Source organism: Fundulus heteroclitus, chromosome 1, assembly GCF_011125445.2.
Source record: "Fundulus heteroclitus isolate FHET01 chromosome 1, MU-UCD_Fhet_4.1, whole genome shotgun sequence".
NCBI lineage: Eukaryota > Metazoa > Chordata > Actinopteri > Cyprinodontiformes > Fundulidae > Fundulus > Fundulus heteroclitus.
The window spans coordinates 41,926,454-41,950,059 of NC_046361.1; the positions used below are offsets into that span (position 1 = coordinate 41,926,454).

Genomic DNA, 23,606 nt, shown 5'->3' on the forward strand with positions numbered 1-23,606 from the left:
AGATTATTCCTATAGTAAAACATAGAATCCAATACATTGTCTTTAGATGCAGAAAAAGCATTTGATAAGAGTTACTTTGATTTTTTTTATTTACTACATTACATAAATTTAGTTTTGGATTTTTTTTATGAATTGGTTAAATATTTTATACAGCTTTTCAACAGCCTGTGTCAGGACAAATAACCAAACATCTTCCATCTTTTGTCTCCAGTGGGGCACTAGGCAAGGATGATGTCTTTGTTGATTGGGAATGATAAACTCCCTCATATCATCTTAAAGGCACTACAGAAGACTAAAGATAAAGGGGCACTAGATCTGCCTAACTTCCATTACTACTTCTTAGCAAATAGGCTACAATACATCTCTAAACGGATAAAACATAATCCTTTAGACGAGGCCTGGATAGACACAGAACACAAAATATGCACTCTATATTCTAAAGGCAGCTGCTGCCAGCTTCATGGAAGAAAATCTTAATGCTGAGACTCAGTATTTAAGGGAAATAGAGCAGAGTACGCTGTGGAGAGATAGTGCAGGGTCAGAGGTTGGCGCTCTGTCTGCTGTGCAGGAGCTCAGAAATGCAGAGAGCATGGAGGAACCCAGACCGGTTGAGTCTGCTTATAACAGAGGCTATCTATGTGGGGGAGATGCAGGAGCCAGCTACAGCCTTATGCCTTAAGGACATGGAAGCAGGATGCTGCCAGGAAGCAGAAGATGACAAATTCATGTTCTTATTGACGGTGTGACTTCCTCATTGCGTTTCGCATTAGACAATGTAGCTCCCTTGAAAAAAAGGGAAATTATTCACAGGAAGTCTCTGCAAATTATCAGTTATGCTGGTCATCGCAACAGCAAACAGGCTTAAATCAGAACCAAACGGATTTTGTGCAGTTTTTTACAACCCGGTCCAGTGAGAGAAGTCAGGGGTGAAAGAAGCCATCTTGGTCCAAAGAGAAAAGCCATGACTAAACAGAGGGGCAGGATTGTGCTTCCAACTCCCCAGTGTTTACAGCTCAGTTCTCCAACAGCCACCAGAATTGACAAAGACTCCTGGATAGGTGTTGAAACGTTTTCAGAAAGAACTGAGAGAAAGTCCGGTTACCTCCAATTTAAGCCTGTTTGCTGTATTGGGAGGAAGCTGGCTCCCTGGTTTAATTCAGAGCTGCGTTCTTTGAAGCACAATGTGAGGAGATTGGAGAGAACACTCTGTTTCATCAACTGACCATACTTGGGATTCACAACAGCAACACAGATACTTTTTAATTTTTTTTTTTTTTAACAGATTTGATGTCAGGTTTCAACTTTAGTTTGTCACCAATAATAACAAGAAATTAGTTGTTATTTAAATCTCCAAAATTAACCTCATTTATCTGTATTTTGAACTTCATCTTCAGTCTACAATTTTCAAATTTCATTAATTTTTTAAACTTTTGTTCAGATTTAAGTATAATTTATTAACATCAAACCATAATTTTTTAAATGTAATAATTTCCTAATTATATTCTTTACCAGCTCCTCTAAGTAGTGATTTTGAACGGAGTTACATGTCGGCCAACTGGTTTTAGGTGTAAACCTGTTTTTGGAGAGTTCTCCTCATGTTCTTCTAATTTTAAGTTATTTTTGGACATTCATTACCTTGAAAACTTTTCTTAATTTTCAGTGCTTTGAGTGTTCAGTATGACTGGAAAAGTGCTAAAAAAGTTCAGTCCATTTACCATTTAAAAATAATTTGTGGAAATCTCAGAAAATACAAACATCGTCTAAAAAGACGGATGCAGTAAACTTCCTTGTTAGGCATTGTAACTCAGCAGTAATAAGAAGTCGACCTCAGCCACCGAATAAACCAGAGAAACTGGGATTAGTGACGTTTCCTATGTAAATAAAAGTGTTTTGAATTTGTTGCGCATGAAAATGCTTCAGGATATGAACATTTAATCAAATGCAAATAGTGGTTGGATTCAGTATGTAAGCAGTGAACATTGCTCCTCTCTGCAGTTCTTCATCAGCAAATAAAACAAAGAGGACAGAAAAAGACAGATGGAGAACGTTTTTCTGTTTTTTGCTGCTGCGTCTGGTACGTCTTTTACTACAACATTTATTCAGATTGTGTGAATCTTAATGGTCAATCTAAAGTAACTGAGAGTTTTTCAATCATGTTGATTTTTGTCTGCAGCTCTGTGCGATGTCTCCTCATTTCCTGCACGTAAATACCATTTTGTTTATGAACCAAAGACCTGGAATGATGCTCAGAGTTTCTGCAGGGAACATTACTTGGATCTGGCAACCATCGACAACATGGACGACATGAACATCCTCAAAAAGATGGGGGACTTGGAGAAGATGGTATGTTAATTTCGTTCTTTCATTAGGAAATAGAATGAGAGGCGAAAAAAAAAAAAACTTTTAACTGCACAAACTTCCACGTATTTCTGCTTCCCCTGGGAAAAATGTGTACTGTTACCCACCCATTACCCCATTGAGACAGTGTCTTTCACATGGCCAAAACTGAACAGATTAAAAACTGATCTAAAAGGAACAAATCATGAAAATCTAATCAAAATCAACTTGAACCAAAAAATAAAACTATTAAATGTGGTTTATTAAATATAAGGTCTCTCCCTCCAAAGACTTTGTTAGTTAAGACAAGATAAGATAAGATCAGACAAGATAAGTGTCAAGATGCAGTTTTTTGCTCACTGCATCCTGGACTATTTCTGGCACCTTCCTCCTCCCATAGAGCTCGTTCCTGCACTGCACCTCTGATCAGTTCAACCTGCTGTTCCTAATCAAGTCCGGACTCGGTTCACCTGCCAACACCTCTACTTAAACTCACCTTAGTCTGCTCTCCCCTGCTGGATTGTCTTCTCCCTATGACTGACGCTTCACCCAGAGGCTCACGCTTCTTCCCACCGTTCTCGGCATCTCTCAAAGCTCTCTGGACCCCATTCCTAGACGCAGCCTCTAAAAACCCCGCTGCAGCTCTGCTCAGGACGCACCTTCGCGGCCTTCCTGCCTGCCTTGGGTCCCGCTCCCAAGGCTAAGCTCAGATCCTACTCTGAAGCGCAGCTGCCGGCCTCAGGGTCCGTTCCAGAACTCGCCCGCAGACCTCCAGCTCCATCCTGCGAGCTCCAGGTCGTGCCGTCTACATCCACCTGCTCCACCCCGGTAAAGAATCTTTGGCTCTCATCCTCCGTCTCCATCAACGTTAAATAAAACTCTCTAAACAAAGCTCTGTGTGTGTGGTTGTGTTCGGGCTCATCAGAAGAAATCTGACAATAAGATAGAACTTTATTGATCTCAGAATGGAGAGATTTACTTGTAACATCGGCTCCTATAAGCAACAGAAGGTGCACAGAGGAGGAAAAGGTGCATAAAGTATATAGAGGAGATCCAGAGATATACAGTGGAATGGGGAAAAATTAAATAATATAAAAACCTGGATTATTGCACAGTGTACCAAATAGTTATTACACTGTTATTCCAGGTTATAGCGCAGCATTGTAAAGTCTGATGGCAGCAGGAATAAATGACCTGCGGTAGCGCTCCTTTTTACAGACAGGATGTCTAGGTCTGGCACTAAAGGAGCTGCTCAGCTCCTCTATGGTCTGGTGTAGGGGGTGGAAGGTGTTGCCCATGATGGATGTGAGCTTGGACAACACCCTCCTCTCAGCTACTTCCTCCACAGAGTCCAGAGGGCAGCCCAGGACAGAAGTGGCCTTCCTCACCAGCTTATTCAGTCTCTTTCTGTCCCGCTCTGTGCTGCCAGGAGCCCAGCAGACGACAGCGTAGAGGAGGGCTGAGGCCACCACAGAGTCATAGAAAGTTTTTAGCAGAGGCCTGCTCACTCCAAAGGACCTCAGCCTCCTCAGGAGGTGGAGCCGGCTCTGGCCCTTCTTGTATAGAGCATCTGTGTTATGAGTCCAGTCCAGTTTATTGTTGACGTGAACACCCAGGTGTTTGAAACTCTCCACAGTTTCTATGTCCTGCCCCTGGATGTTCACAGGTGAGTGAGGTGGGGGTCTTCTCCTGAAGTTAATCACCATCTCTTTGGTCTTACTGGTGTTTAGACACAGAAGGTTCTTCTCACACCAGTCCACAAAGTCCATGATGACCGACCGGTACTCCAGCTTGTTCCCCTCAGACACACAGCCCACAATGGCCGAGTCATCAGAGAACTTCTGAAGATGGCAGCTGTCCGTGTTGTAGGGGAAGTCTGAGGTGTAGAGGGTGAAAAGAAACAGAGACAGAACGGTGCCCTGGGGGGCCCAGTGCTGCAGAGTGCCACCTCTGACTGACAGCCGTGCAGCCGCACGTGCTGAGGGCGGTCAGTGAGGAAGTCCATGGTCAGTGGGGTAGTCCATGGTCCAGTCAGCCAGATGTTTGTCCACCCCAGCGTCCTCCAGCTTCCCCCTCAGCAGCACCGATCTGATGGTGTTGAAAGTGCTGGAGAAGTCAAAGAACATGACTCTCACAGCGCTCCCGGTGGTCTCCAGGTGGGTTAGCGCCCGCTGCAGCAGGTAGATGATGGCGTCCTCTACTACGATGTTGGGCCGGTAGGCAAACTGCAGCGGGTCCAGGGTGGGGCTCACCACGGTGCGCAGGTGAGCTAGGATGAGGCGCTTCATGGTCTTCATCAGAGGATGAGGCGCTCCATGGTCCTCATCAGGTGGGAGGTCAGGGTGACTGGTCTGAAGTGGGCGGTTCCTTGGCGTGCGGTGTTTTGGACCATGGTCTCAGATTTGGAGGCACTGATTTTCATCCCGGCCGCTTCGTACTTGGCTGCGAACCGCTCCAGTGAGAGCTGTAGATCACGCCCTGATGAAGCCAATAGGACCACGTCATCCGCGAATAGCAGAGACGCAATCCTAAGGCCACCAAAACGGATCCCCTCAACACCTTGGCTGCGCCTAGAAATTCTGTCCATAAAAGTTATGAACAGAATCGGTGACAAAGGGCAACCTTGGCGGAGTCCAACTCTCACTGGAAACGAGTCCGACTTACTGCCGGCAATGCGGACCAGACTCTGACACCGGTCGTACAGAGACCTGACAGCCCTTATTAAAGGGTCCGGTACTCCATACTCCCGGAGTACCCCCCACAGGATCCCCCGGGGGACACGGTCGAATGCCTTCTCCAGATCCACAAAGCACATGTAGACTGGTTGGGCAAACTCCCATCCCCCCTCCAGAATCCCGCTGAGGGTATAGAGCTGGTCCAGTGTTCCACGGCCAGGACCAAAACCACACTGCTCTTCCTGAATCCGAGATTCAACTATCCGACGGACCCTCCTTTCCAGAACCCCTGAATAGACCTTACCAGGGAGGCTTAAGAGTGTGATTCCTCTGTAGTTGGAACACACCCTCTGGTCCCCCTTTTTAAATAGGGGGACCACCACCCCAGTCTGCCAATCCAGGGGAACTGCCCCCGATGTCCACGCAATGCTGCAGAGCCGCGTTAACCAACACAGCCCCACAACATCCAGAGCCTTAAGGTCCTTTGGGGCCTTGCCACCGAGGAGCTTTTTAACAACCTCGGCAACCTCAGCACCAGAGATGGGAGAACCTGATCCAGAGTCCTCAGGCTCTGCTTCTGCAATGGAAGACGTGTTGGTGGGATTAAGGAGGTCTTCAAAGTATTCCACCCAACGACGCACGGCGTCCCGAGTCAAGGTCAGCAGCACACCACCCCCATGTTATAGATTGGGAGTGTTATCCCCTTGCTGGGGTACTGACCTTCTGGATGTGAGGTCGTATTGGGACTTCATGCCAGGATTCGGTGACTTGATGCCAGGCTGACTGGCTGATGATGTGAAACAGCCACATGCCCAGTGTCCAGAGTGAGCGACTGTATGTGTTCGAAAAGTTCTGACATGTCCACCTCATCCTTTCGGTTCTCTGCTCCTTCCCCCATGTCTGCACTGATTGTCACAATGCTATCCGCGTCCATGCGCAGGAACAGCAAATCTGGAATAAAATGAAGAACAGAAAAGCGGAGGAGGCGCCCCCCCCCCCCCCCCCTCCTTGAATGAAATTAGACTGTGGTGGAACCGTCAGGGTTTGAGCACCATGTGATGCACCCGCTGAGACATTTCTTTGTGCCATCTCCTGCTTTCTCTTGCTCACTTTCCGCTTTGTTTCTATTAACTGTAATTTAAGTAATTGAAGTTGCAAGTCCTCGCTTCGACTTTCTGTCCTCCCTTTGAGCCACATGTAAATAGTATCAAACGGGTTTCAAACGGGTTTCCCAGCGAGCATACAAACACCCAGGCATATCAGGATTTTGTTTCATAAGAAGGGACACTAAAGAAGGAACCCCATCCAAAACTGCCCCTCTAAATAATTCACCCAGATTGGAGTGATTTGTTTTAGGATCCACACCTGTGTGTTTGATCCATTTCTCCGCAGCATGAGTTATGTAATCTTCAGGACGATGTTGCAGGTCCCAAGCGAATTCAGGAAGCTCTACTGATGTGGATAAAGAAAATGCTGTGTAACTACAGCTATCAAGGAAGAAAGTATAAAAAACACTAAAGTTACATTTTAAAATGGCTCTAAAATCAGTTTTGTGCCTTTGTTCAGAAATTTTTTAAGTCAAATTCTGCCAGCCACGATCGATCACCAGCAACGATGTTGAAAAGTTTATTCACCAGAAATTGCACATTACCAAATGAACAAATAGTAGAGGTGGGCGGATCGATCCTAGGATCGATACTATCGATACCAACGCGGGTATTGATATTGAACAATATTCTTTTAACAGGATCAATCCTTTTTATTCTCTCCCGCGCGCGCTGACTGCAGCAGATTTACCAGTCTCCCCTTCTGTGTCACGGGCCGGCATTTTGCTGGCTGCTGCTCCCCCTCCCCTCTCGTACATGGCTCAAATGTTAAAAGTATCGGTATCGTATCGGTATCGGATCGGTATCGGATCGATATCGGCGATACTGCCCCTGTATTTACTTGGTATCGGATCGATTAAAAATTCCTGGTATAGCACACCTCTAACAAATAAAGATTCATTGGCTCCTAAATTACTGTGTGACAAGGGCATCTACATTTTGTGGGACCATGAAAATGTGGTTACATATAATGAATACTTTGGGGACCATCCTGTGATTATCCCATAATATTTTCCGTTTCTACTAGTTTCTGCCGCTCTGCAATACCAGTATCTTGTCATGTTTTGATGAACCCGAACACAACCACGCACAAAGTTCTGTTTTGTGAGTTTATTGAAGATGATGAATTGTAGAAGATGAAGACCAGAGTTTAGACCAGACGGAAGCAGGAGGCTGTTAGTGGCTGGGGCTGGCAAGCTGGACGGAGCCAGAGCATGGAGGCAGCAGGACCAGCAACACGGCAGAATGGAGACTTGAGAACCAGAACTAGCCCAGCAGAATTAAGCAGCACGACTAGGTGAATACTTGCAGTACCGGAGTAAGATCAGAACCAAAACCACAGCAGGCAGGCAGAAATGAAGGGACTTCGGGCTGGACGAGAACTGGATGCGGTGGGCGGCAGTGTCAGAAGTTAGCAGAGGTAAACAGTATGATCTGACAGGGAAGAGCTTACTGACGGAGGTGTAAATAGTAGTGATGACAGGCGGAAAGAGTCCTGGCTTGATTAGTGGCTGACAGGTGTAGGTGATTAGTGGAGCATGGGATCTGGAGCTGTATGGGAGGCTGAGAGTGCCCTGAAATGTCCATGGTGCAGCAGGCAAAGCTGCACCATGGACATATCTATAATAAAATTATGCAAGCCATTAACATTTGTCATAGATTCCTCAATTTTAGCTGCTTTATTGGAGGATGACTTCAAAACTGACTCATGACTAAATGCAGGGTTAACAAAATCTGTCAAATCAACCGCAATATCCTATTGCCCACACCATTAAGCTTCATTTTAACCTTAACTTTTAACTTTTTTTTTTAGTTTTGCTTACTCGTGTTTTCCCAAGCCTGCAAATGAGCAGAAGCTGATAGGGTGCTACTTTCTGCTCTCTATTAATCAGCTAGATTTAAGTCTGACAAATTACATCTATTTATCTATGTATTATAACTAGGGCTATCAAACAATGAAAACCTTTTAATCACTATTTAATCGCAAATTATTTTTTATTTCTGAAAGTGTATATGTTCATTAGGCATTTTAAAATGCTATTTTGCAGTAGATAACGCTAATTAAAATTAGACTCTGTCATGGTGCAGCCTTGCCTGCTGCACCATGGACATTTCAGGGCACTCTCAGCCTCCCATACAGCTCCAGATCCCATGCTCCACTAATCACCTACACCTGTAGGTGTAGGTCCAAATTCCCCTTAGTTTTTTACCCATATCTTAGCCAGATTCTTGCTCTATAATGAACACATTTTACTTAACCAAATGTAATCTGCTGCACAGTCACTTCTCTTATCTTGAGGCCCAGAGCCAGGGAAAAGGGAATTTACACACTCATGAAGACACACACACACCCAAGCAGAATTACACACAGAGACACCCACCACTTTGCAGATCCGCAGGCCCCACCAGTTTCTCTTACATTGTCTCACATAGCATGGATCCCATTCACAACCGAGACATTCAAAACATAACAAACATTAATATTTAAACACAGACAGCCTAGCGTGACACAGAAGGATCTCTTTGTCCTGTCCGTTCGACGGAATGTTTTCTCATAATTCCTCGTCTAACCGCCGTGCATCAGAACCTCGTTCTGATGCTAGAAAACAATCCTATTGTTCTCCTGGGGCCCCTTTAAAATCTCTTTCTTCTATTACAGTTCACCATTTCAGGGTCTTACTGTTCTTTAGCCTCAATTTACAGATGTTATGTATTCTCGTCCGTTCCTATCGCTACGTTTCTGTGGAGAGTCTCCTTTCTCCGAGACAAGGCTTCATCTCAGTTCTAACGATCTCCAGACTTGTCAGCCGTGGAGGGGGAAGTAACCAACTCCGAGACTTTTTTATTCTTTGTTTTTATCGTTTTTATTGTCTTTTATTTTACAGTCTCACCAGTTAAGTTTCTCGACTGTATGTTTTCTATTTCCTCGTGTCTATCTTATTTTACGTTTTTCTGACATAAATTTAAACATAAATCCCATTCAGTCCTTTCTTGGTTTTAACATAAATTCCATTCGATCCTCTCATATTAATAGCTCTGTTCAACCTCTAATATTTTGAGAAGAAAGTGTCTCATCCACAGCACCACATGAAAATTTTGCCAAAGCATCTAGCATTTCGCCAATAGAGAATAAAGGTCTCCTTACCTGTTTTGGGTCGACCCTGTGGTACTGCAAATGATTACTTCTCCAGTGCCCAAAGTCAAAAATGTCTCATTACTTACAGCCAAATCCGACATCACGGCACCATGTTAAAGATTGGGTACACCGGCCTGCTCCTACATATGTATTGAAAGCCCATCTTACCCAGAGGTGTCATGTAACAAAGTACAAATACTTCGTTACTGTACTTAAGTACACTTTTTAGGTATCTATACTTTACTCCATTACTTATTTTTCTTCCTACTTCTGACTTCTACTCATTACATTTTCACACAAGTATCTGTTCTTTCTATTTCTTACATTTTTAAAACAAACGTTACTCGTTACTCTTGGCTTCAGTTTAATATTTATAAATATTTATTTCACGTAATGTGCGCCATCCAATGCAGATCATTGGCGCCATCCACACCTAGTGAGAACTAGTGTAATTGGATGAGTCATATAACGCAAACACTCATTGGTTAGCTATTCTCTTTTTATTTTTTTTTCTCTCTCTCTCTCTCTCTCTCTCTCTCTCTCCCTCTCTCTCTCTCTCTCTCTCTCTGAATGTTTTTGCACCAAAGGGTATAGTTTACCTTAGGTATTTGATGGAACTCACACATTTATGTTCTGGCAGTTCTGCAGGCTTGAATACTACCTCTGTTTTGAATTGAATTCCAATAAAGTTTGAGAGAGAACATGCTCCTTGAGTGACTTTGTCTTTGACTAATGGGTTAATGATTATGTTGTGTCTTGGGCCACATGTAGAACTAATCAGTGTTTAAATTAAGCTTTCAATTCATATAGTGGCATTTTTTTAAAGGTTACTTTATACTTTTATACTTTAAGTAGTTTTTGGAGCACATACTTTTTCACTTTTACTTAAGTAAAGAGGTCAAGCTTGACAACTTCACTCACCACTGGTGTCCACTAGCGTCTGAGGTAAAATCAAGAATTCTAAATCAAGTATAGAATTTAAAATTCTCCTTCTCACCTATAAAGCCCTTAATAATCAAGCTCCATCATATATCAGAGCTTTGGTTACCCCGTATGTTCCTAACAGAGTAAGTAAGTAAAGTAAGTAAAATTTATTTATATAGCACTTTTCTCAGATAAAAATCACAAAGTGCTTCACAGTAAAATACAAATACAAAAAACAAAAAAAAACAAAAAAACAAAAACAGTATACAGCAATACTAAACAGCATTTTAAAACAAAATGGAAAAACATACAAACGAAACCATAAAACCCACATGTCTAATTAAAAGCCTGCTTGAATAGCAGCGTCTTTAGTTGCTTTTTAAAAGAAGCAATAGAGTTCAAACAACGTAAAGAGAGAGGCAAAACATTCCACAGCCTCGGAGCCACTGCCTGGAATGAGCGATCCCCTCTAGTTTTAAAATAAGTGCGTGGGAACACTAACAATGATTGGCCCAATGACCTCAGACTATGGGTCGGAGTATGGAGCTGTATCAGCTCAGAAATGTAGGGAGGAGCTAGACCATGCAGGGCTTTAAAAGTAAGGACAAGAATTTTGAACTGGATTCTACAGTGGACCGGTAACCAGTGCAAAGCTGCTAATACTGGGGTAATGTGATCTCTTTTGTTTATGTGAGTTAAAAGCCTTGCAGCAGAGTTCTGGACAACCTGAAGACGGTTTAGCTCCTTCTTGCTCAAGCATGTAAAAAGAGTGTTGCAATAGTCCAACCGTGAGGAGATAAAAGCATGAATAATAATTTCCAACTCACCCTTTGAAACCAATGGTCTTAATTTGGAGATATTTCTTAGTTGGAAATAACAGTTTCTAATTGTTTGGAATGGTTCTCCAAGGACATCGCTGTATCGAACACAACACCTAAGCTCCTGAGGCTCGGCTGAACAGACGAGCCTAAGTCGGCAATATATTGCTTTATCTGAGGGATTTTACATTCAGGTGCGATAATTAGTGTTTCTGTTTTCTCTGAATTTAGAAGCAAGAAGTTGTCACTTAACCACTGTTTAATACTAGCCAGACAGTTAGTTAAGGAAGACAATTTATGAAATTCAGTGTCCTTAAATGAGCAATAAAGTTGAATATCATCAGCATACAGATGGTAAGATATGTCACTGAATTTACTGATTATCTGACCTAGTGGAAGTATGTATAAAAGGAACAAGATGGGTCCCAAAACAGAACCCTGAGGTACCCCACACGACAACTGCGTTGTTTCCGACATGATTTGGTTTACATAAACACTAAAACTTCTACCAGAAAGGTAAGATGAAAACCATTTTAAAACTGAACCTGACATCCCAACCGAATCATGGTGTCTATTTATCATTATTGTATGGTCAACAGTGTCAAAAGCTGATGAAAGGTCCAGGAGAACCAGAACTGTATATTTCTTAGAGTTAGCTGACATCAGAATGTCACTCGAGACTTTCAGCAATGCAGTTTCTGTGGAATGTTTTTTACTGAAACCGGACTGATAGTTGTCAAACAGCCCATGGTTCTCTAGGAAAGTAGTGAGTTGTTCAGCTACAACCTTTTCTAAAATTTTTGAAATAAATGGAAGTTTGGATATTGGCCTGAAGCTCTTAGGTTGTAATGGGTCCAAACTGGGCTTTTTCAGTACAGGTTTAACAACAGCATGTTAACATGCTGTTTACAACAGAGCACTTAGCTCTCAGACTGCAGGTCTGCTGGTGGTTCCTAGAGTCTCTAAAAGTAGAATGGGAGGCAGATCCTTTAGCTATCAGGCTCCTCTCCTGTGGAACCAACTCCCAGTTTTGGTCCGTGAGGCAGACACCCCGTCTACTTTTAAGACTAATCTTAAAACTTTCCTTTGTGACAAAGCTTCTAGTCAGAGTGGCTCATGTTACCCTGAGCTACCTCTATAGTTATGCTGCTATAGGCTTAGGCTGCTGGAGGACATCAGGGTCTATTTCTCTCACTCTGCTGAGTTCTCCTACTGCTCTCCAATCTGCATTGCTTGTTGTCATTTTAGCTTTTAACTTTATGTTCTCTGTAATTTTTCACTTCATAGAAGGTACACCTGGTCTGGCGTTCTGTTAGCTGTGACATCATCAGGGGAGGCAGATCATCCTCTATTACCATCTAACATAGAAAGTACTCCTGGGTCAATGTGAGCTTCTGTGCTTTCTGTGTCTCTGCTCTGTCTTCTCTAACATAGAAAGTACTCCTGGGTCAATGTGAGCTTCTGAGCTTTCTGTGTCTCTGCTCTGTCTTCTCTAACATAGAAAGTACTCCTGGGTCTATGTGAGCTTCTGAGCTTTCTGTGTCTCTGCTCTGTCTTCTCTAAGCCCCAGTGGGTGGAGGCAGATGAGCGTTCACACTGAGCCTGGTTCTGGTTCTGCTGGAGGTTCTTCTCCCTGTTAAAGGGGAGTTTTCCTCTCCACTGTCGCTTCATGCATGCTCAGTATGAGGGATTGCTGCAAAGCCATCAACAATGCAGACGACTGTCCACTGTGGCTCTACGCTCTTTCAGGAGGAGTGAATGCTGCTTGGAGAGACTTGATGCAACCTGCTGGGTTTCCTTAGAGAGGAAACTTTCTGACCAATCTGTGTAATCTATAGTCTGAATTTGACTTTGGAAAGTGACTTAAGACGACATGCGTCATGAATTGTCGCTTTAAGAGTAAAATTTTATTGAATTAAGAAAATTTTACTTTTCACTTTTGCATTTTGTTTTGATAGTAACAAACTCAAAAGAAACAAAATATATAAACTTGAAGTATAGGTTCTAGAAAGAAAAACACATTTATGCTGGCAAACTAGCCTGAAAATTATCCCAATATAAACGAAACCCACTGATAACAGCTCTAACAACACTCACAGGTGCTCAGATGTGTAACACAGTGATGAGATAAAAAAGAGATTAGATGCTTCAGATGGTGGACAAGACCTGAAAACTCCTGGAGGTTCTGTACACATAAGATTCTTCAATCAGATTAATTAATCTAAAGATGAAACATTCGCTCAAATAAAACTCATCATTTATTTAAATTCATCTTAATATTAGACATATTATTAACTCAGTTTATTATTTTAGTTGATTTAAAAACAAACGTTGACCCTTTTCTAGCCATTACAAAGATAAATTTAGTTTAAACCCATCACGCAGTCAGATTCAGTAACATTCATCGTAATTCATTGTAGCTATAGATCAAGGCAGTTAGGTTCATTTTATTATTCCAATTGGTAAAATTTTCAATCTAATGAACCCCAGCCGGTTGCATCGAGTTTTTGGCTTTGCAGCAATTCCTCTTACCAATTTCTCACACCAAGCATGCACGCAATGTAGAGGAAAAGTCTCCTTTAACAAGATAAAACCTCCAGCAGAACCAGAACCTGCCTTAGAGTGCCATCTGCCTCAAGCACAGAAGCTCTGATTCAGGAGTACTACTTTGTTCGTAGGTATTTTTTTTCCTTTTTTTTTGGTAATACATACAGGCAGACACAACCGACATATTATTTTTACACTGATATATATACGCTTTGTTTTTACAGTTAAATAGCTTCCTTACAATGCTTTGATGTTTTCAGTCAGACTTGAAAAATGCAGCATCTAAACAAACCAATTGGAATATGATGATCATATTAAACTTATAAAATATAATTTTATTCCAAATGAGAAGGGTGGTTTATGCCGACTGACAATCTGATCAGTGTGCATCTAAAAACACTCTCCAGACTCAAGTTATTCCGAATGTGGCAAACTGATACCAGTGTATAATAAATGAAGTTATCTTTGGACCAGGCCTGAACCAGCCCTTCTCTTTTAGTGTTCTGTCACACCTTCTCCTGTCTCAGCTGCAACCCCTGGTGAGATGGAGAAGCTTTTTAAAGTGATCCATGGCTAGTTGAATATATAAATATATAAAACTCCCTTTTAGCATTTTGTCTAATCTGTTTTTCTGTCTTTTACCTGTTTCAGTGTTCATTGAATATTAACTAGTCCCTGCATAAAACCTAATAAATCTCTTGTATATATAAATCAAGGGGAGCACTATGGCGAAAGCTGCACAGCTCCACTTGCAAAAGTAAAATATGTTGGGCTCTTTTTGGTATTAAGACAGCAATTCTTAATCCCACATTGCCAGACAGAAGATACATACACAAAAAAATATTTTATTTTTCAACAGCTAGTTGCTGGGTTCTGTCTTTCTTTCTTTCTTTCTTTCTTTCTTTCTTTCTTTCTTTCTTTCTTTCTTTCTTTCTTTCTTTCTTTCTTTCTTTCTTTCTTTCTTGTTTTTCAATCCTCTGTCTCTCTTCTGTCATATATGGCATCATAATTTTGTTCTAACACCTTAACTGCAATAAAATAAAGGTTTGGGCGTCTAGGGAGGATAGAGGCTTTTTTGGTAAAGCAGACAAGGGGAAAACAAACCACAGACCTCTACAGAAGATCATTCCTGCCTACAGCCATCAATATCTACAAGACTTTTTTGAAAAATATTAGGTAAAACAATTAATTTCCCTTTGGGATCAATGAGGTATTTAAAACAAAGAAAGAAAAGGCAGACACAGAGGCTTCTCACTTTAATTCATTTCAAATTTTAACTCTGATCATGTTTTTACTGATTCAGAAATATAATATTCTCTTTCTGTCCCAAACTGAGATCAGATGAATAAACTGTGAAACGTCTACAGCTCTGATGTCTTTCTGATGTTCAGGAGCTGTGATCCGCTTTATGCTGGCAGCCAGTTTTATTCTTACTGGTACCAAAGCTCCGAGTAGTTCTGGATCCAATCAGAACAATGACTTATTAAAAGTCACTGCAGCTGCATTTTCAGTTTCTGAGTTGATCAATCCTATGCCACAATATCTCTAGCAGGTTCTGACAAACCCACTGAACTCAGTAACCTTAGAGAAGTTCAAGACACCAACTGGGGCGACTGTGGCACAGCAATTAGCGGGTTGCAGGTTCGATCCCCTGCTCCAACCGTATTAGTCATTGTGTCCTTTGGGCAAGACACTTCACATGAATTGCCTGCTGGCAGAGGTCAGAGGGGCGATGTATGGCACCTTAGCCTCAGCCAGTCTGCCCAGGGAAGCACTGCTACCAACATAGCTCACTACCATCAGGGCGTGAATGTGTGTGAATGAGTGAATGACTGATTGTAGTGTAAAGTGCCTTGGAGTCGTCGGACATTTCAGTACTTTGCATCGTTTTTGTACTGAAATGTGCCATAGAAATAAATTTGCCTTTCCTTGCCTGCCTTGATAAAGGTCTATAAGTACGTCCCATTTACCATTTACCTTCTAACTGAATGGAAATAAGGTCAGAGAGTGGAACCGGCATGTGCTGATCTGTGAGTCTGACCCCTGCTTTACCCGACTCTCAGCAGAACTTCTGGATCGGACTGTATGACAACTGGAAGTGGTCCGCGTCTGATGGGGAGTATAGGAACTGGGACTTTGGACAACCTGCTACGTACAACACAGAAGAGAACTGTGTGGCAATGGGGAGAAATGGTCGGTGGTACGATGCACCCTGTGAGTGGTACAACAGACCAGCCTGCTCTGATGGTACCGGTGAGGAACTCAGTTTCTAGCTTAAAACATTTAATAGCGTCAAGTTTCATGTGGTGAAACAATCTCTGTTTGGTGTTTTTTAAAGGATTGAATGTGACGTTTGTCCGCATCGACCTCACCTTGAACTGGACTGAGGCTCAGAAGTACTGCAGGAAACATCACACAGATCTGGTCACCATCAGAGATGATTCGGAGAACCAGAAGGTAAATGCGCTGGTTCCAGTAGGAGCAGATGTTTGGATTGGTCTCTACAGGACCACCTGGGAGTGGGCGGACAAAAGCAACTCCTCGTTCCGGAACTGGAAATCCGGGGAACCCAACAACGTCAGGGAGAAGAACTGTGCAGCAGTTGGAGAATCTGGAACCTGGGAGGATGACAACTGTGCTGTGGAGAAACCATTTATCTGCAACCAAGGTAAACGGGTGAGAGTAGGAATGTTCAAAATGTAAGTAGGTAAATAAGTAAAATGTATTAAGGTGTCACAAAGTGCTTCACAGTAAAACATAGGATAAAATAAAACAAAACTTAAAATATAAAACTATATTGTCTAAACCGATGTGTCAGAAGGTGTTTTCTAAAAGTTTCTACAGAAACCAAGGCTCTTAAGGCTAGAGGGAGAGAGTTCCAGAGATTTGGAGCCACCAAGCAGAAAGCACAATCACCTCTTTTTAGAACGTGTTCTGGGAACACTTAAAAGTCTTGACCTGAATACCTGAGAATGATCAGAAATGTGGGCATACAACAAATCTCAGATGAAAGATTGTACTTGGCTTTGTGAGGCTCTGTTAGTAATGGTTTCATTTTTAAAATTTACTCAATCAAAACCAATCAAAAAATTACCACCGCAGTTTTGTCTTTGTTTAGTTGCAAAAATGATGTCTGTAATCCATTTATTAATGGGGCTAAGCAGTTGTGCAACACTGACAGTTTGTCTAACCTATGAATACTAAAAGATAAATATAACTGAATATCATCAACATAACAATAATATGATATTCCTTCAAAGCTTATCAATTTAATATAGGCTGAACAACAGCATGCTTAAAACAGCTAAGGACCTGGCCCAGCTGAAGACTTAAGTTTAAAATTGAAACCAAACATGAGCCAATCAGATGTATGGGATTTGTAATCAAGGGCTATCAGTGATTAGCACTAACAATTAGCTTATTAATTAACAATTATTAACTTTATTTATCCTTAGAAAAGGGTGTCTAACCAGTTGAAGAATTGAGTAAGGCCTGCCCTATAATGTTAATAACCATAATTTCACTAGCAATTAGAGTTTTAATCATTGATCATTAACCACAAACAAATGAAAATGTCTATGTAGATTCAGTTATTAACTCAAAATGAGATAATTTGATAACGCTTAGAGACCACAATTAAGCTGGTTGGAATTTATTATACTAACAATTTCCTGATTCAGCAATTATTCTGTTTAATAACACTGCTAGAAACACTACTACAACTAAATAAATTATGAAAAATAGAAAACAGGTGAAGATAAAAGTGTAGAGGTAGCAACTTGTAAATCATGCATAGTTGATTAAACTCCTACTGGATCCAACACTGAACAATCACTATCAACATAGAAGCTCGTCATGTATAACAGCATTGAAGGGGTTTGCTAATATTATTGAGTTAGGTAAAAACTGGAAGCTTCAAAACACTGGAGAGAGAGAGAGAGAGAGAGAGAGAGAGAGACAGACAGACAGAGAGAGAGAGAGAGAGAGAGAGACAGAGAGAGAGAGACAGAGAGAGAGAGACAGAGAGAGAGAGAGAGAGACAGAGAGAGAGAATTAAAAACATCTCTATGATCGGCGTGGCTCTTCTCTTCTGTATGTTGTGAAGAAGTAGTACTGTTTTCCTCCTGGAACTGAACCAACATCTTGGGGTTCGGCACTGTTCAGTTAGTGGCTGCAAAGCTTCAGGAACATCATGTGGGTCAGACTGAGCTGCTGTGCTGAGGATCATGCTGGACCTTTTGTCTGACGGGTTTCTGCTGGTGAAGCTTCAGATAATCCAGGGTTATATTATGCGAGGCTCAGCAGTATAAGAAGCTTTTAGAAATAACATGAGAGTGAATCCCAGCAAATACTGGGTCAGAATATCATTCAAGTCCCAACCAGAACTGATTCAATATTTTCTCCCATCACAGTTGCAGTTTCACAGAAGGTTCTGAAAGTGAAGCTGGTCACAACCTCCCCTCTGGACCTGGAGGATCCTGCTGTGCTGGAAAACCTGCTGAAGCAGGTAAATTACCATAAAACCAGAAATGTTCACCAAATGTAAAAACAAATCTATTTTCTTCATTCACTGTATTTTCAGTCGTAATGGAGCGAACATGTTGGTGAGCAGGTGAAAAGGTTCTGGTTTGGTTCAGAACGAGCAGATATGGTACCAGGGACAACTCCAGCCTGAAAACTCATTTATCTGCTGCTAGCTGCTCTCAGGTGATGACTGCATGAAGAAAGGAGCAGCTCAAAGCAGATCAGCAGAACATGCTGAGGGTTGGTACCGAGGTGGAGTCACGTTTGGTACCAGATTATTAACTGTAGTCAGTGACTTCATCTTCTGGACCAGATCCTGACTGATGGCGACTCATCAGGGTCTTTGATGGATCCCAGTTTGCTGGCTTTGGAGGGATGGTTGGTGGTGGCAGCATCATGCTGTGGGGTGGATGGAAAGATGCTTCAGAGCTGGCATTTTCACCGCAGGTCCAACTAGGTCCAACATTTCTCCTTCATTCAGGGAAATCCTCTGATCACCACCAAATGGTTCCTGGATTGTTGGAAGAAGGTTCTCCAGGAGGACCTTTGGATCCCACCCTTCATTGATTCCAGTGGTCTGAGGAGGATTGGGAGGAAACCCATGGGCTTGGTGGAGAAGCAACGCCACACATAGATTGGACCAGAAACCTTCACTGCTGCCACCAAATGGGCCTCATGGTGGCTCTCAGAGTTTCTTCTCCTGGTTTTCAAAACAACCAGAAGGAGGATTCATCAGAGAAGAACAGACTTATACTTCCTGCAGAACCTCGGTCTGGCCTCTTGTAATAAAGTCTTCTCCACAGTGAAGATGCAGCTACATGAAGCTGCCGATGCTGCTAAGCAACCTTTGCACTGGTGGAGACCTGGTTGTGTTTCATCCTCCTCATGAGGAGACACAGCCTGGTTCTAGCTTGACCTGCTAGGACATCCTGAAAGTTCTTCTCTGCGGTTGAACCTGTCAGGTCAAAATATCTTGTTTCTTCCAGCAGCTTCCTGCCTGTGAAGATGTTCTGATGCAAAGAGACAAAGTAGCTTTTCTTTGGAGGAAACAAGATCAAGATAAACATCTGAAAAAGGATCAACCTGTCCTGATGACACCTTCTTCTCTTCTGAGGTTTCCCAGTCTTATGACAAATTCTTGTGAACAAAACTAGTTTAAATTAAAATGGTTGTGTGCTTAATCCAAAAGTACTAATGTCAGGAAAATTAACTAAAAAAGTCTGAAGCAGTCACATGTGATAAGATCACAACATGCTGGAACTTCAGTAGAATATTGACCTTAAATAAGCTGTGTCTGTGTAATATTAACATCAGTGATGTTATTGTGTTTCAGCTGGAACTGAAGCTGCAGCAGCAGGGAGGGAAGCCAGACGTCAAACTGAGCTGGAGGAAGCAGACGGATGGAAAGATATTCCACAAAGAAGAAGATATTTAGGAGGATCTTAGAAGCTGAAAATCCAGCTGGTGCAACAGTTATTTCACAAGATGGAAATATTGAAATGATTGTTTAGTTGAAGGAACTCCTCTGAGGAGTGAAGAGGACTGAATTAATGCACAGATGAGCAAAATGTTGGTGGTGGTGTGTGCGTGTTTGGTGGGGAGGGGGGGAGCTTTTATTTAAATAAAAAAAAATATAACTGTCCCATGCTTAGCTGTTGTTATTCATCCTTAAATAAAATTATAATAATTTAAGTAATGGGAGTTGTAATTTCAGTCTCCTGTCTGAATTATTTGACATCCGCTCACATAAAAACATTTTAGCTAAACTTTTTTTGCTGTTGTTGATGGAAGTGAAAATAGTCAAAGACCAGACATGCAGAGAGAAATCCTCCATCAAACTTCTTTCCAAGCTGTGTGCTTTTGAACAGTAGATGGCGCTGTTGTGTTCTGCAGCTATCACCTCTATAAACTAGTTAGTTTACGCTTGTAAAAATTCTCACTGCTGTCAGACTGACTGTTAGGAAAGCATGTCAGGAATAAATGTAAAATAAAGTTTTATCAAATGAAAAGAAATTTGTTTCATTTCTGTTTTAGTTTATTTTTACTTAAGTCATAAGTAAAAGTCAGGAACAGACATTTTATATTTCTGAAAATGATTTCACTTGCATTTAAAACCTCTTTCTCTCAAATATACTCTCTTCTCCATTGAATCTTTGTTACTGCTCTCAGAAACAAAGATTGCTCAGACATTTTCTGTTCCTCCTTGCCTCCTTTTCCTCGCCAAACCTCCTCTCTGCTCAAGTGAGAGATGCACTCCCAAACTTGTTGGCTCTACGTTTGGATTTTTTGTAGTTTTCTCTCAGATTAGAGTTGAATCATAGCCTAACAACTATTCCAGCCAATAGAATGACCGCCTCAGATAGGTTGCGCTTGTTTACTTCTACTGAGTTACCCCGGGCTCACGTTGAATATGATCTAGATACGGTTTAGCAGCCACTCTCTCGCCGCCCGGCTCCTCTCGACGCAGACGCCGCGCTCATCAATGTCGGAACACGGCCGCTGCTCAACGTCTCTGTCACCACCTCCACGACACTCAGCTCACTTCTCGGGTGAAGTCTTCAGCTGCTGCTTGGAGGTCCAGGCCTCATCCGCCCAAAGCGCCCCAGATCCATGAGACCCAGCTGTGGGACCTCTTTTATGGGGATAGGGATGACCTGCTTCTCTATCGGCCTGCACCCAGGTCAGAGGCTGAGGTTTCCGTCACCCCATCACCGGCTTCAGCAGAAAGCCCAGTTCCTGCTCAGCCCACAGCCAGAGACTAAGTTCCTGCTCAGCCCGCAGCCAAAGAAAGCCCTGGTCCTGCTTCACTGGTTGCATCAGAGGTGCCTGCTGCCGAGGGTCGACGCCAGTCCAGCGTCCAACGCAGGTGCTGCACCCACCAGTACACCAACCTGTGACGCGGAGACCCAGGAGGGTCTTCCGCCTGTCTGCGACATGGAGACCCAGGAGGGTCTTCCGCCTGTCTGCGACATGGAGACCCAGGAGGGTCCTGAGTCTTCCTGAACTCTGTAGCCCAGTCCCGTCGGTAGCCTGTAGCCCTGCGACCTTGGTAGCCTGTAGTCCTGCGACCTCCGAAGCCTGTAGTCCTGCGACCTCAGTAGCCTGTAGTCCTGCGACCTTGGTAGCCTGTAGTCCTGCGACCTCGGTAGCCTGTAGTCCTGCGACCTTGGTAGCCTGTAGTCCTGCGACCTTGGTAGCCTGTAGTCCTGCGACCTTGGTAGCCTGTAGTCCTGCGACCTCCGAAGCCTGTAGTCCTGCGACCTCAGTAGCCTGTAGTCCTGCGACCTTGGTAGCCTGTAGTCCTGCGACCTCGGTAGCCTGTAGTCCTGCGACCTCGGTAGCCTGTAGTCCTGCGACCTCGGTAGCCTGTAGTCCTGCGACCTCAGTAGCCTGTAGTCCTGCGACCTCGGTAGCCTGTAGTGTTGTGCTACCTGTGTCCTGCCGCAGCCCTTTCTCGGTAGCCCCGTGTCTTCCAGGGTCCTCTTCCACTGCTGGCCATACCAGACTCTGCGGTCTTATCGGGGTCACCCTCCGTGGTGCCTGTTTCAGACTCTGCTGCTCCACCGCAGAGGTCGGCAACCAGAGGTCCATCCTCCTGGGCATCAGTTGCCAACCCAGGCTTTCCTTTGTTCGCCCCGTTGGGGTAGATTTTGTTTTTTTTTGGACTATTGCCCACCATCTAGTGCCTCCCTCCACCCACCCTGGGTGGGTCGTTTTTTGTTGGATTTATTTTTGCTCTTGGCCATCTGGAAGCCGGCCTTAAGAGGGGGTGATGTCATGGTGCAGGTTTGCCTGCTGCTCCATGGACATATTCAGAGCACTTTTCACCCTCCATACACTCCAGTCTCATCTCCACCTCAGTAATCATCTACACCTGTCAGCCACTATCAAGCCAGAACTCAGCACACCTGTCATCCTCCCTATTTAAGCTCACTTCAGTCAGCTCTTCCCTGTTGGTTCGTTTGTCCATTCTGCTCATTTCTACACACATCACCTTTTCCTTGTCCAGCCGGGTTCCCTTCGTCTCCGCCTGCCTGCTGTTGCTCCGGCCTCCAAGTCTTCACTCTGCCATGCTGCTGGTCCTGCTACCTCTGTGCTCCGGCTCTGTTCTGCTTGCCAGTTCCTGCCATCAACATCCTCTGGCTCCAGTCCGGTTCAGTCTCTCTGGTCTCCTGCTTCCACTACTCATCATCATCCAATAAACTATTTTAAAACGTATCTCTGTCTGTGGTCGTGTTCGGGTTCACCTTCAAATCATGACAAACACATAATATTATCCTTCAAACAAGTCAAGGGGTGAGTGGTGACAGGTCTAAACAATATACATAAAGAAAATGGTAAAACAAAAACAAAACCAGTTAATGTCTACTACTCCATCTAACCAGCCATCCTGTTGTTGGTCTTCACCTCTCCTCTCTTATTCCCACAGCCTGCAACCGGAGTCCTCCCACCCAGTCAGATCAACATCCAAAACCACTTTTGTTCTCACCCTTCCTTCAATAAACCTTTTAAACTGAACACTGTGTCTGTGTTTGTTGCTTCCAGGCCATCATGGAAAATGAGAACAATACAATAAGGTCTCTCCCTCCAAAGACTTTGTTAGTTAATTAATTGATTTCCGATAATCAGATTAATTTATTTTGTCTCACAGAAACCTAGCTACAAGAGGAATACGTTAGTATAAATGAGTCAACTCCATCCAATGATGGAGTTGACTGGAGGAGGAGTGGCAACCATCTTTCAGTCTGATTTATTAATTAGTCCCAGGCCAATTAATAACTACAGTTCTTTTGAACATTTAAACCTCAGTTTCCCTCATCCAAACTGCAAAGCAATAAAACCTCTTCTGTTTGTGTTTTTGTATCGTCCACCAGGCCCTTACTCTCAGTTTTTGGATCAGTTGTCAGACTTCTTATCTGATTTGGTGTTAAACACTGATGAGGTTATTATAGTGGGTGATTTTAACATTCATGTTGACACTGAATGTGATAACCTTAGCGTAGCCTTTAAAACTATCCTAGATTCAATTGGCTTTGCAAAATTTTAGCTTCATCTAAACCGTCTACCTGTATGTTGGACCCAATCCCAACCAAGTTTTTTAGGGAGGTATTCCCTTTGATCAGTGGTCCTATTTTAGAAATGATTAATCTATCCTTGGTAAATGGATATGTACCACAGGCTTTTAAAGTAGCTGTTATTCAACCTTTACTTAAGAAACCTTCTCTTGATCAAGATGAGTTACTAAACTACAGACCTATATCTAATCTTCTTTTCTTATCTAAAATTATTGAGAAAGTAGTTGCTAATCATCTATGTGAACACATAGACAGCTCTGGTGAAGGTCACTAATGATATTCTCATGGCCTCAGATAATGGACTTGTGTCTATACTTGTCCTGTTAGATCTCAGTGCTGCATGACACAGTTGATCACAACATTCTCCTACAAAGACTTGAGCATACTGTAGGGATTAAGGGAAAAGCATTAGGCTGGTTTAAATCTGATCTGTCTGACAGATTCCAGTTTGTTCATATTAATAA

General features: G+C 42.9%; 1 protein-coding gene across 1 annotated transcript; it reads left to right on the plus strand.

The window, feature by feature from the left end:
- The first annotated feature begins 1,607 nt into the window (after positions 1-1,607).
- Positions 1,608-20,022, plus strand: LOC118556495 (macrophage mannose receptor 1-like). The gene is made up of 6 exons (XM_036143392.1): positions 1,608-2,074; positions 2,174-2,343; positions 15,607-15,796; positions 15,882-16,211; positions 17,956-18,050; positions 19,401-20,022. Exons 1-6 carry the CDS (start codon positions 2,038-2,040, stop codon positions 19,500-19,502), a joined length of 924 nt encoding a protein of 307 aa, XP_035999285.1. The 5' UTR covers positions 1,608-2,037; the 3' UTR covers positions 19,503-20,022.
- Positions 20,023-23,606: the final 3,584 nt, after the last annotated feature.

Bases quoted from the DNA above. Each gene is read 5' to 3' on its own strand.
- LOC118556495 (XM_036143392.1), top strand. From the start codon at position 2,038: ATGGAGAACGTTTTTCTGTTTTTTGCTGCTGCGTCTG. The intron at 16,212-17,955 runs GTAAACGGGTGA...CTCCCATCACAG, and splicing joins ACCATTTATCTGCAACCAAG to TTGCAGTTTCACAGAAGGTT. The intron at 18,051-19,400 runs GTAAATTACCAT...ATTGTGTTTCAG, and splicing joins TGGAAAACCTGCTGAAGCAG to CTGGAACTGAAGCTGCAGCA.